Source organism: Drosophila elegans, unplaced genomic scaffold (assembly GCF_018152505.1).
Source record: "Drosophila elegans isolate 14027-0461.03 unplaced genomic scaffold, ASM1815250v1 contig_183, whole genome shotgun sequence".
In the NCBI taxonomy this organism is placed as follows: Eukaryota; Metazoa; Arthropoda; class Insecta; order Diptera; family Drosophilidae; genus Drosophila; species Drosophila elegans.
Window position 1 is genome coordinate 3,347,678 of NW_024545550.1, and position 13,352 is coordinate 3,361,029.

General features: G+C 44.3%; 4 protein-coding genes across 8 annotated transcripts; 3 read left to right on the forward strand and 1 right to left on the reverse strand.

Annotated features, from left to right (window-relative positions):
* Positions 1 to 383: 383 nt before the first annotated feature.
* On the forward strand, positions 384 to 2,890 carry LOC108139111 (exocyst complex component 3). The gene is made up of 2 exons (XM_017261727.2): positions 384 to 1,440; positions 1,505 to 2,890. Exons 1-2 carry the CDS (start codon positions 469 to 471, stop codon positions 2,747 to 2,749), a joined length of 2,217 nt encoding a protein of 738 aa, XP_017117216.1. The 5' UTR covers positions 384 to 468; the 3' UTR covers positions 2,750 to 2,890.
* A 332-nt stretch (positions 2,891 to 3,222) lies between these two features.
* LOC108139142 (cystathionine gamma-lyase) lies at positions 3,223 to 4,579 on the forward strand. Its single transcript, XM_017261761.2, has one exon. It carries the CDS (start codon positions 3,304 to 3,306, stop codon positions 4,483 to 4,485), a length of 1,182 nt encoding a protein of 393 aa, XP_017117250.1. The 5' UTR covers positions 3,223 to 3,303; the 3' UTR covers positions 4,486 to 4,579.
* A 696-nt stretch (positions 4,580 to 5,275) lies between these two features.
* On the reverse strand, positions 5,276 to 7,302 carry LOC108139132 (peptidyl-prolyl cis-trans isomerase FKBP8). Its single transcript, XM_017261749.2, has 6 exons — positions 7,156 to 7,302; positions 6,515 to 7,030; positions 6,376 to 6,458; positions 6,009 to 6,318; positions 5,718 to 5,948; positions 5,276 to 5,655 (listed from the first exon to the last, which is right to left on the reverse strand). Exons 2-6 carry the CDS (start codon positions 7,022 to 7,024, stop codon positions 5,578 to 5,580), a joined length of 1,212 nt encoding a protein of 403 aa, XP_017117238.1. The 5' UTR covers positions 7,025 to 7,030; positions 7,156 to 7,302; the 3' UTR covers positions 5,276 to 5,577.
* Positions 7,303 to 7,614: 312 nt separating this feature from the next.
* Positions 7,615 to 12,051, forward strand: LOC108138702 (apolipoprotein D). 5 transcript variants are annotated; one of them, XM_017261053.2, is made up of 5 exons: positions 7,615 to 7,836; positions 9,029 to 9,271; positions 11,222 to 11,376; positions 11,436 to 11,508; positions 11,606 to 12,051. In XM_017261053.2, exons 2-5 carry the CDS (start codon positions 9,137 to 9,139, stop codon positions 11,876 to 11,878), a joined length of 636 nt encoding a protein of 211 aa, XP_017116542.1. In that variant the 5' UTR covers positions 7,615 to 7,836; positions 9,029 to 9,136; the 3' UTR covers positions 11,879 to 12,051. The 5 variants fall into 5 exon arrangements, with proteins under 5 accessions (XP_017116542.1, XP_017116550.1, XP_017116556.1 ...); XM_017261061.2 differs by having other exon boundaries at positions 7,615 to 7,800; XM_017261067.2 differs by having other exon boundaries at positions 7,615 to 7,800; positions 9,034 to 9,271.
* The last annotated feature ends 1,301 nt before the right edge of the window (positions 12,052 to 13,352 follow it).

The following is a 13,352-nucleotide window of genomic DNA, read 5'->3' on the forward strand; positions in this document are numbered from 1 at the left end:
GGCGATAGGCCAGCAGAAAGATAATTTATCGATAACTACAGTGGTTACACGCTTATAAACATAGTTTTTCATGAGAACTTTATGTATTTGGAAAAGTTAGTTTTTAAAGCAATAGTTTAAATAGTTTAAAATTTACAAAATATTAATATAATTTTTTAATACTTAGAATAGTTTTAAACCCATAATACAATATTTAAATACAATAACTTAATTATTTATTTTAAAAAATTATATAATATTTCTTAGTAATATACTAATTTAATTAACAGTAGTTTTGCACTCATAAATAAATAATTTAAAATTTCTGGTTTCAGCTTTCGACTTTCGACTTTGCACTGTAGCTACTTGATAATAGAAAAGTGTATTTCCACCGAAACTTAATACGGTCACACTTGAACATTTCCATTGCTGACCGAGATTGAAAAACAAAAACAGTAGAAGCGACGAGCGAATCGAACCAAACCAAGAATGGATTTGCAGCAGCTGGAAGAGCAGGCGCGCCAGGCGGCGCTCAAGGACATACAGAACATGCTGCAGCGACCGGGTCAACTAGAGAAGGTGGAGCAGTACCGTCACCGCATCGCCCGAAAGAAGGCTTCCGTGGAGGCGCTGCTCAAGACCGGGATGCAGGGCCAACTGGACGGGGTCAGAGTAGGTCTTAAGCAGCTGGAGACCTGCATGCAGGACGTGCGCGAGGTGAGGCGCCGAATGGACGAGGTGGAGCGCCTGCTGCAGGGCGTGCCCGAGGTCTATGACGCACTGGAGGTCGTCCGGGAGGAGAACACGAAGCACTCGCAGTACGCCACGGCCATGGAGAACCTGAAGCATATCTTCAACGTGGACGCCAGCGTCCAAAAGACGATGGCACTGATCGAAGACGACAAGCTGCTCAATGCCCACCAGTGCCTGGCGGATCTGGAGAACTCTCGCGATGATCTCCTCTACGAGCTGCACAAGCAGCCCAAGCAGCACGCCTCCGACAAGATCACGTTGAAGCGCCACTTCGAGAAGGTGGACACCGTGTCCCAGGAACTGGAGAAGAAGCTGCGCCTGATCCTCAGCCGCACGCTGAACACTCTGCGCAAGAAGCCCACGATTATAGTCACCGCCCTTCGAATCATAGAGCGGGAGGAGAAGAACGACCAGTTCGCCCTGCAGCAGCAGAAGGTCACGGGCTTCCTGCCGCCCGGAAGACCCAAGGCGTGGCGTCGCATGATCATGGACGTGCTGCAGCAGTCGGTGGTCACGCGCATCGAGGGCTCCAAGCTGGAGGAGCGGGCGGACAACAAGATGTGGCTGGTGCGCGACCTGGAGATCCTGCGCCAAATCATCCTCGAGGATCTACGCGTGGTGAAGTCACTGTGCGTACCCTGCTTTCCGCCGCACTACGATATATTCGGGGAGTACGTCAAGTTCTATCACGAGGGACTTTCCAGCTATGTGAGTAATCCACCAAAATATTTGTATTCCCGGGTTATCCATAAACAAAGATTATTCTATTTAGTTGGACACCATTGTACGCTCTGGTCTGGAGGGCAACGAATATGTATCAATGATGGCCTGGGTCACACATACGTATCCGGGCGTGGAGTTGATGTCCCACCCCGATCTCAACGTGGATGTGCATCGATTGATAGGAACCCTGCTGCGGCCGGAACATCTCAAGGCGCTGGAGGATGAGTATCTGCAGAACATGCAACGCAATTTCCAGGAATGGATGACCAAGGCCGCAGAGACGGAGAAGCAGGAGTGGTTCACCGAGACGGTGCCGGATCAGGATGAGGAGTACTATCACACGTCGGCGCCGGTTATCATATTCCAGATGATCGATCAGCATCTGCAAGTGACGAACACCATTCACCAGGAGCTGACGTTCAAGGCGCTGGTGATGAGCATCCAGCAGGTGGAGATCTTTGGCCAGTCGTACCTGAAAAATGTGATCGAGCTGAAGGACCACCATTTCCGCAATCGGGACCAGATTAAGTACTTCACTCACTACATCATCACCATCGTAAACAACAGCCAGCAGATGGTGGAGTTGGCCCAGCAGATGAAGCAGCTCTACTGGCCAAAGTCGCGCTCTGAGCACTACGAGGATTTCGAGCGCCTCCTGGCCACGTTCCAGCGAATCCGGGCTCACGCCGCCAGCTACCTGTTGGAGGAGGCCTTCCTGGACATGGAGTGCCACTTCAACGATCTCTTCACCGCCAAGTGGCTGGCCAGCAACATTGCCGTGGACACAATCTGCGTGACGCTGGACGATTACTTCCAGGACTACAACCACCTGCGGCCCAATAACTTCGAGATGGTCATCAACGAGGCACAGAAACTGCTAGCCAAGCGCTACATCCGGGCTCTGCTCTCCAAGCGGCTGTCAAAGCCACGGGCCGAATGCGATGCCATCACCCGAAAAATCAAAACAGAGGCCAAGCGCTTTAAACTCTTCTTCGAGAAGATCGCACCGAAGATTTCCCTGAGCGACTCTCCGCTAGATCTCATATCCACGCTATCAGCACTGCTCAGCTCGGACATTGAGCTCCTGGTTCTGGACTTGCACACGTTACTGGGCAGTTATCCGTCTCTAAACGAAGACCACCTGGTGCGCCTCTTCTACATTCGTAACGATGTGAAGGCGGCCGAAGTGCGAGAAAAGGTTCAGGATGCCATGAAGTCGAAGAAGGCTATGGTCAGCATTGCCAAACAGGACTGCATCTTCAAGGAGATCGTATTCAGCGACAAACTGTGGTAGACCCTGGAGTCCATCCCCTCACCCATTCCGCATGATTATTTTTGTCAGTATCGTATATACTCCTAAACTGGGATTGTAATATCTATACATATAATGTACTCTATCAATATCAATGAATAAATTATTATTTTATTAACCATACAAATATTAACATTTAAAACAAAACTTAATTTAAAATACAATACATATATATACAACTTTTTTCAACCGTATTCAGAATACAATAAAATTAAATTAATGAAAAACATAAATTAATTTTATTTAAACTTTAATGAAATGTTATTTATTAGTTGTCTTGTTTTAATTAATAATTTTTCTATAACTTGTTTGAAAGATTCAAATTTAATCTGAATTGCCTGTATTTTGAATTTTTTGACCGTTAAATAGCTAAAACGGCTGCACTTCCGGTGAAAGAACCGCCCTTGAGCAGTGTTGTTAATGGGGAAATGGGGATTTTCCAGCACTGGTTAGGCGATAACATACGGCAGGAGTATATATATTCGCGACCGATCTCTACACGTGTCAGTTCCGTTCGATCCGCGTCCCCAGACAAGATGAGCTACAGAGTCCAGCCCAGCGGCTTCGCCACCAAGTCCATCCACTCCGGCCAGAGCCCCGAGCAGTGGAAGAGTGCGTCCGTGATCCCGCCGATATCGCTGAGCACCACCTTCAAGCAGGATGCTCCGGGCGAGCACAGGGGCTACGAGTACTCCCGCAGCGGGAATCCCACCAGGACGGTGCTGGAGACGTGCTTCGCTGCGCTGGACAACGCCAAGTACGGCCTGGTGTTCTCGTCGGGATTGGGAGCCACCACCGCTGTGCTGACCATGTTGAGCAGCGGCGATCACATCATCATGGGCGATGATGTTTACGGCGGAACCAACCGTTTGGTCCGTCAGGTGGCCAGCCGTCTGGGCATCAGTGCCACCTTTGTGGATCCCACCAAGCTGGACCTTATCAAGGCGGCCATCAAGCCGGAGACCAAGCTGGTGTGGATCGAGTCGCCCACGAATCCGCTGATCAAGGTGGCCGACATCGAGGCGATCGCCAAGCTTGTCCATGGCGTCCGGGAGGATCTGATCCTGGCCGTGGACAACACCTTCCTGACCTCCTACTTCCAGCGGCCCTTGGAGCTGGGCGCCGACCTGGTCTGCTACTCCATGACCAAGTACATGAACGGCCACACGGACGTGGTCATGGGTGGCATCACCATGAACTCCGAGAAGCTCTACGCCAGCTTGAAGTTCCTGCAGAACGCGGCGGGCATTGTGCCGTCGCCATTCGACTGCTACCAGGTGAACAGGAGTCTGAAGACCCTGTCGCTGCGCATGGAGCAGCACCAGAAGAATGCCCTGAAGGTCGCCAAGTTCCTGGACAGTCACCAGTTCGTGGAGAAGGTCCTGCACCCCACTTTGCCCTCGCATCCGCAGCACGAGATCGCACTGAAGCAAACCTACGGCTACAGCGGCGTCTTCTCCTTCTACATCAGGGGTGAGCTGAAGCACTCCACGGCGTTCCTGAAGGCCCTCAAGATGTTCGCCCTGGCTGAGAGTCTGGGCGGATACGAGAGTCTGGCGGAGCTTCCGTCCGTGATGACCCATGCCTCGGTGCCGGCGGAAGACAGGAAGACATTGGGCATCACCGACGGCCTTGTCCGTCTGTCCGTTGGCCTGGAGGATGCCGAGGATTTGATCAAGGATCTGGAGCAGGCCCTCGAAGTCGCCTCAAAGGCCTAAGTCCCTCACATCACATGTATTTTCTCAGGATTTTGTAAAAGACCAGCTTTGAATTTGTATATTTACCCAGCCAATAAAAGTGTTTTGTCTCAAAGAGATTTGTTATTAACTACTTCTTCTGACTCTGATTAGTTGGGAATGTGTACTTCAATGATATTGAAAGGGAACTACAGCGAACTGATTACTTATATTGTATATACTTTACAGCTGTAGTTAGTATCTGCTACAATTCCCTTTTATATTGATTCTAAGTCAGTTAAATGTCTAAATTCTTATAAGAGATACGCTACTTTGCGAAGCTTTGCCTTCATGACCCCCCATAGCTACAGCCTTGAAAAATCCAAAAAACATACTCCATAGTATATACAAACAATGAATCGGCAAATTTATTTTCGCTGTGTCACAAATCGTTTCAAACTGCGATAGAAGAAAGTCATAAGAACGGATGTTCCGATTTTGATTAACAATAAAGTTTGTTAACCTTTCAGTTTACAAAGATTTTAACTTGAGAAGTCAATAGTTAAGTAATAAAGAAAATCCAGAAAAATATATAGATCCAATCAAAACACACTTTATTAAACTTTTTCCAAAGTGGGATTTCTAATCAGTGTTGCTTATCGAAATCATTGCTACCATATGGTCTTTCGTTTGCTTTACGACTTTTTGTTAGTTCATAAATATGGTGTGATTGGGTACAGATGGTGTTTTAAATGAATTAACTTTGGCCCATTTAAAAAGTCTTTGAAATAGTTAATTATAAAAGTTAAATAAAAAGGATGCGGCTGTCAAATAATGAGGAGAAAATTGTGTTTATTTAAACAATTCCCGGTACTTGTCTGACAGAATGTAATTGAATAAAATTAAGCTTTAACATTATATGTACGATATCCAAAACCATATCATAAAAAAAAGATACATACTATTGTGAAGTGTGCATAGTATTAAATGAACAACAAGAGCCATTGCCATATCGTAATAGTAAGCAACTGCGGCTTTCCAACATTCATAATTTTGCCTTTTATATATATATATCCATCAAAAATGCATTTCAATTGCTTAAAGTAACCAGTAGTTCATGTGCAATGCTTGTCCTTAGTACTTGTAACGATAAATAGCGACGCCAGCTACACCAATTAATATTGAACCCATCAGATAGCCCAGCAGCTTAAGCTAAGAAAGAGAGGTTGGAGATTAATCATCATTTTTAATCAAATTCTCTGCAGATTTCCTACCTTGGAGTTGTCCACAAGGGGCTGCTTTTGCCTGGTGGCAGTCTTCTGCTCCATTTTCTTGGCCTGGCCCAGCATCTTCTGATACATCTCCTTTTCGTTGTGCTCTTCGCGGCGAGCCTTGATGAAGAGCCTAGCCAAATCGGACTGAACGGCACGATTGTCGGGTTCGAGAGTGGCCACCTTTTGCAGCAGCTTGATGGCCCCCTGAGTGTCGGCTTTGCCCTCCAGTATCTGTGGGGGAATCCAGGGTGTTAATTTATGGAAACCTAACTATTTAATCTAATCACTTACCCTGCCTTTGCGGTACAAGGCCTTGGAATTGTTGGGCTGACACCGCAGGACGTGCTCCACAGACTGCAGCGCTGCGTCGAAGGCGGCGATTTTGATTTGAGTCATAGCAAGATTGTTGTACACTATCAAGCGATCCTCCAACAAGGCCTGCGTGTCACTGTTCGACAGCTCGAGGTCTTCCTTGTCAAACTCCGATTCCGGATCCCCGTCTCGGTTGTCCAGGAAGTCAAGAGCACGTCTGTATAGGTGAATGGCGGTGGTGAACTCCAAGCGCTTGTAAAAGAAGTTGGCGCGTTCTTTCTTGCGGGTGCTAAAAAGGTGTTTTAGTTAAAAGGTGTCCCCAAACCGATGCCCATTTATCACATACCCGTATTTGCGCAGTATTTCAAAGCTCTTGAGGTCCGCAAAATCTTCGTATTTGATATCCAAAAGCTCTATTTCGTAGGTAAGCTGGAAAATCAAAGCATTTAGAGTAGCTCCTAAAGAGATTAAGAGGTCAAACTTACATGCGAATCGGGTGGAACCAGATATTCGGATTCGCCATCCTTTTTCAGTCCCATGGAGCCGTAGCCAAAGCGGGGATCCACGCTGACCTGGGCCACTTCGCCGACCTGCATCATTGGCACCACCATGTCCAGTCCCTGGACGACCTCGTAGTCGCCCACGTGGCACTGGAAGTTCTTCTCCTCTTCGACCACCTTGCCGTTGTCCAGTTTGCCGGTGAAGTTCAGGGTGACCAGTTCTCCGCGCAAAGGTCGCCTGTCTACATCCCCTGGCGCCTTCTTGATTGTGCGTTTTATTAGCTGCTTGTTGCCCAGTATATCACATTCATCCTCGATCTCGGCCTGCTCTTCGGCATCCTCCTGCGCCGCCCTTTTATCTTCATCCAGACCAGCCGCTGGTGCTGTTCCAACTCCGGAGGCGGCCTCCTCCGCGGCCACCTTGCGGATGTCCTTGGTGTCCTCGGCGTTGGTCAGGTCCTCGAAGGAGCTGCTGCTAGACTTCTCCGTATCCATATTTACCTACGGGTGGCGAGGCGAAAGTGTGTAAATGAGTGGAACTCGGAACAAAGGGCAAAGGCAATGTCGTATGGATGGGACCCTTTACGGGTCAGCCTGACAGCCTAACAGCCGCAATCCCTACTTACGGCAGTAACTGACTGTGGTCGCGGATTTCAGTAACAAAAAAGGTTTAATTTGATTTCAAAAGCAACATACGACATGAAAATTACATGGAAAAGAAAAAAAATTATACGGCCTTTGGCATTTCACTGCCAGCTATCGATGTCCTATCGATATATTACAGTGTCAGCTAGAGGTGGACAACTTGATTCGATCGCGTCACAGTGACTGGAAATATCGTTACCTATGAAATTATCATTTAAACACTTGTAAAAAATATAGACAAATAATTGAAATACAACTCTCTTCGAAAAATAGAGGTACACATTTTTTATTTCTGTATACCTTGCACTCTTTTGTTTTCTTTCTTTAACAGAAAAATATCGATAGGCAAAACCGACGTCAGATAGTGTGACCATATGCAAAGAGAAAATTGAAATTGAATAAAATTCAAATTCACATTCAGTTTCTATTCAACGGTTGCCGCGAGCGGTTCAATGTTTGCGATCCGCGTTTTCAGCCGCTTTTCGAAATTTGAGTTGGCGATATAAAAACCGCAAAGACAAAGAACACCGCAAAAAGCGATGTAAACAAAGAGATTACAAATAAATCTGCGACATTGCCAGTGCATGCTGCACAGAAAACCTAAACTCAAAACGAAACGGGCACTTGTATGTGTACAAAGTGAAATCAGCTGGACAACAAGAGTATTTTGCAATTGCCTTGGCTTATTTTGTGCCACTTGCTGTTGTCGATTTGTGTGAAATTAACACTCTTTCTATTGATAGTGATGCAAAGTTTATGTTTGGGTGTACCGGGGTGCAAGTCCAGGTACTGGTTTTGAGTATCTTATACCTCATCTTGTACCTTTATTTAACAAAAAGAATCTAGTTTTTATGCTAATATAGCGATTACTATATGATTTAAAACTTTAAAATTTCGTTTAAACGAAAAATCAGAAGATTTACAGATATTCGAAAAGAAGCGTTGGCTAAGCTACAAGATTATAAACATTTTACTCATAACATTTTCTTTGTACATAGATCTATTTTAAATTCTGCAACTGATTACAAAATTGATTTTCTGATAATAGATTCAAAGCAAACTAAAAGTTGTAGCTATACGCAGTACTATGTTATAACTTATAAGCAAGCGTACCTTTCACATCACTATCTATTCATGAAATATTTATTGGTTATTTTCCACATGCGGTAATAGTCGTGAAAAGAAAACCAACCGACTTCCTACTTGTCTTGAACTTGATACGCCTGAACGAACCCATATATAGACGTACATACATATAATATTTATATACTTTCGTAGATAAATCGAGCAATGCACCCGACTAACTCCATGACACAATTGATGCATTTGCATCCCAGTATTTCCTCGATTAGGTATTTTCGCTTTTACCCGCTTTTTGCAATGCGCAATATCTTTTGGTGTGTGCGAAAATCGGTGGAGCAACCTGTTTTAAGCTGCATTTTGATGTTGGCTTTTCTTTTACGTAACTCGCTCGCTGGTCGGTGGGGCACGAGCCAAAACCAAAATAAATATCTAAAATAAATAAACAGCGTTGCCGCTACTGGTTTTCACTTCTTCTTGGCCAGTCATCCACTCCTCCACTCGTCCATTTGTCCAGGTACATTCGTAGTCCCAATTCCCATTCCCCAAAGCCGGTGGACAGCACGTTTTCATTATCGCACAATTCCCATCCGGAATACCAATGGGCAGACAATAGCAATCGCGGTTACTTTGAGGAAATGTACATCTAAATGTTGATCCATAGTTCGTTGGCCAAGTGAACCCATCGAATCGGAAATCACTTTGTGCACAGAGCCAAGTAAATACGGCCGAGTTCAATGAAAATTACCTGATTTCGAATTCCACTCTGTCTAGTTTAGTTAGTTGCTGTTGTGCCAATTCTGCCGCTTTAAGTGCCAAATATTCAAAGTGAACTAAAACAAAAATAAAAACGAAAATACAAATTCTAAAAAACAAACAATTATGGGCAGACAGTCACTTGTCTCAAGTGTTTGGCTTTTGTCCGGAGTTTTATCACTAACATTCGCCGGAGCAAATGCCTACGGATTTGGACGTTGCCCGAATTACCCATCGATGCCAAAGTTTAATATGAGTCGGGTAAGTTCGTAGCTGACCCCTCGAACCGGAAATTAGTATAAAGTTAGTATAACTTAAATGTCAGATAGATAACTAGATGTCAGTAAAATTGAATTCCTCTGAATACGATATACAAAGATATGTTTTTATAAACTTTGTTTTGGCTTTATCATTTAAAATTATGTTTACAATGACTCTTCGTAAAATGATAACATTTAAAAGTCGAATTCTTTTTTATTTTTTAAACCAATATGTATCTATTCTCAACGATTGCAAATTGTGTTTAAATAATTACCTTGTAATACAATTTTATTGTATTGAACAGAGTTTAGAGTCAAGTAATATAAATTTTGTAACGGCAAGCACATTAATGTTGCTTATTAGAAGGATTTTGTTTATTAACTGTCCTTACAACTTTGAGATGCGCTGTAAAATGCGCAAGTCATCACTTATTGGCCATCATCTTGAACGTGTCACATCTTCGATTAATTAGCACAAGGCGGCGGTCGAAGCCGAAGACCTTTCTTCATTTTGTGGATTGTGCATAAGATGAACTTGAACCAATTTAAGGCCACCAAATCCGATCCGCCGTGTAAAATGCAAACCAGTTTTACAGAAGGAGACGAGAGGCACAAAAGCTTTATGGCCTGTCCGATGGTAAACAAGCCACTTAGTTTATAAAGAAGTAAATCAACCAGTACCAATGCTCAAACATGGGCATGCCAAGGACAACAAAGTGAATTACAGTCAAACATTCCTAACTTAAATTTGAAATTGACATCACTTACGACATAAAAACGACATTTTTGAGAAAGCAAAAATAGAGGTCAGAGTGTGAACATATAGTTCTGGGATCATCTAGGATAGATAGTTAGTGTCAAGCCACAAATTATTTTCTGTAACTTCAAAATGTATCTTTAAAAGTTAAAAACAAAATAGGTGTGAATTTTTCTCACCAGTTCCAAGAATTCAAAAGTGAAAACATAGTGAAATTTTATAAGCCTTTAAGGTATGTGATTAAATTTCAACTTAATACAAGTTTTTATATTTCTTAGAATTCATAAGTGGAATTTAAGTGTAGTTTTTTTTTGTTTTGTAAAACCGAAATAGTGGTTTCTGTTATAAAACCTCGACAGCTAAACGGCATAGTTGAGATCATAGACTAGAAAATTGTCTCAATCACTTTAGCCAATCAAATTAAATTGATTGAGCCTTGATTTGCATAAATGATAATGCACCATAATTGGCTGCGTTTATGTATCTGTGATTCGCATTATGTGGCACATCATCCAATTGAGCTGTTGACAGGCGTGAATTAAACCATTTGTCATCGTCCCCGCCCCCAACGCCCACTTTTGACCCGGGGCAAAGACCTCGGTTCGTCGTCGGCCGTAATTAAATCCGATGCGGCGCCCTGCGACTTTGAACTGCAAGATGGGCTGCCTGCTGCCAAAAGTGCGACTCTCCTCAATGGGTTAGCAGTCGAAAACCAGTTCCCAAAATGTTTACGTTTTACGCATTGTTTGGGTTAAGTGGTGGTTGGTTGGATGGCAGGGGGGCTGAATTAGTAACCCACTTAAGTGTTTCTTGGCCGAGAGAAACGCTGGGTGACAAAGCGTGCCAAGTCCAAGAAAGGTTTCTCAGGTTTCAGGTTTACAATGGCCAGATGATTCTAGTTGCACTCCATGCGCTATAAGTTCTGACGAGGCAGTTGGAAAACAAAGAAACAATGGCTTTAACTGGAAAAAAAACAGGGTAAACATGATTGACATGTGGTTGAAAAATACGCTACATTGTGTTTACCCGGAAAATAAGTAGAAAGAGCTGACTGCATATTTATTACAAATATATGGAATTATAATATAACTATATCTGTCAGGAATCGGTGTATTTTAACCGAATTTAACTTGTATTAAAACAATTTTCTATAAGTTATTATTATAAGGGATCCATTATGTTATTCTCCTGCAGGTCCTAGGACATTGGTTCGAGGTGGAGCGCTCGTTTTACCTTCCAGAAATCGCCTCTGGCTGCACCACCTTTCAGTTTGAGCCCTACAACAAGGCGGAACTATCCAAATTCGCCAACTTTAAGTTGGCTGTGGCCATCAAAAACATCAACCGCATGTAGGAAGTTCAAATCCTTTAACAAAATATCGTATTTGTATTTTTAATAACTCTTTTAGAACTGGTAATCCTAATGTTAACATTGGCTATGCGACGCCGGAAAATAGTCGATCTTCCATTATGGATTTTAAGGTATGGTATCTTCCAAAGACAAAGAACTCGAAAAATATTAAATATTAAAGTCGTCCCTATTATTACATATTATATCAAACGTTGTTAACCGCCCTAGTTTACCACCCGTTTTCCGGAGGTAATTGCCAGATTGCTCCCTGGATCTGGAAAGTACCAGGTTCTCTACACGGACTACGAGAACTTCGCCATCTTGTGGTCCTGCGGCAGCATCGGCTCCTTGGGTCACTCCGACCAGATCTGGATACTGGGACGTGATCGGGACTTCGAGGTGGACATCCGCTCCAAGGTGTACGATGTGTTGAAACGATTGTCCTTGGATCCGGAGAGGCTGATCATCAGCAAAAACAAAAACTGCCCAGAGGCGCTGTAAAAGGCGCCTTTTCCAGCTCATCCCCCCCTCATCATCAATATATTATTAAGTTCATTCGGTTAAGGAACAAATTCCATTTGATGCCTAATCACTTAGGCTGCTGTGATATCGGAGGAGTGTGAATCGGCGGAGTGAGACGAAAACCATGCAAATACAGAGACAAATAAGAGTAACTCGATCGGGGATTTTCAATATATATATTATGAACTCATGCTCGCATTGGCAATTAACGTGGGTGTCCTAATTAGTTGGCAATAAACAGAATTTCCCTGTGATCTGAACTTAGTCGTGATTGACCAACGAATCGATAAGGTTCTGGAGAAGATGTCCCCATTGTGGATCTGGTTGTGCGTAGTTCTTCTGCTCATCCACTGGCCCATGTCGGAAGCCAGAGGAGGCGGAGGTGGTGGTGGAGGAGGTCATGGTGGTGGTGGAGGAGGACATGGCGGAGGAGGTCGAGGCGGCGGCTTTGGTGGAGGACGAGGTGGCGGCTTTGGTGGAGGACGAGGCGGCGGCTTTGGTGGAGGACGAGGCGGCGGCTTTGGTGGAGGACGAGGCGGCGGTTTCGGAGGAGGAAGGGGTCCAGGATTTGGCGGACCAGGCCGTGGAGGAGGCTTCAGGGGCGGACCCCCGGAGGTTTCCGCGGTGGGCGGCCATACGGATATAGTAGATACGGTGGATATGGTAGATACGGTGGATATGGCGGATACGGTGGATATGGTGGATATGTCGGTTACGGAGGAGTTCTTCCCGTGCCCGTGCCCATTGCTTATCCGGCGACGTACAACCGTTGCTACTACGACAACTACTACTACAGTTACTACTACTGCTGATGCGATACGGTTATGGATGGTTTATTTATACAAATTACAATCAACACGTTGTTTTGTTTTAGTTACAATGATTATGTAAAGTTACCCAGAAATTCGGGCTGTAGACAGTTCTCTAAATATTCCATATCGCAAATAACTTATTGTTTTGATGGTCTCCGGTGTTCCTGGTTCCTGTCTGTCCAGGACCCAGTGATCAACGATCTTTGTGGAGTGCTGCGACGGCAGTGCTTAGTTTCTAGTCAGAAATGAATCGATTAAAATGCAATCTACATATGCGCATATTGATAAACTTAAACTATAGACTAGATATGAGTACGAGACGTTGATGTGCGTTCGTTGTGGCAGACTATTCGATTGATGGCCAACAGATCAGACAGATCAGAGGGTATATGCATATCAAAATAGTGTCTGGATCGACTTAACCAAGATGTGTGAGGAAGCATCAAAGGAGAGACTTTGTTCTGGAGCGATTGCTTAACGATATGGAGTGGCCTTTAAACTAACTTAATCACAATCCTGTTGCCCTCTGATCTCGCCTAGTGCGCTAATTCAAATCAATATGCATTGGTGAGTATAAAAGTGGGTGTATAAAGGCGGGTGGAATGCAAAAACTGTAATCCAGGAATGTCGTCTGTCAACTA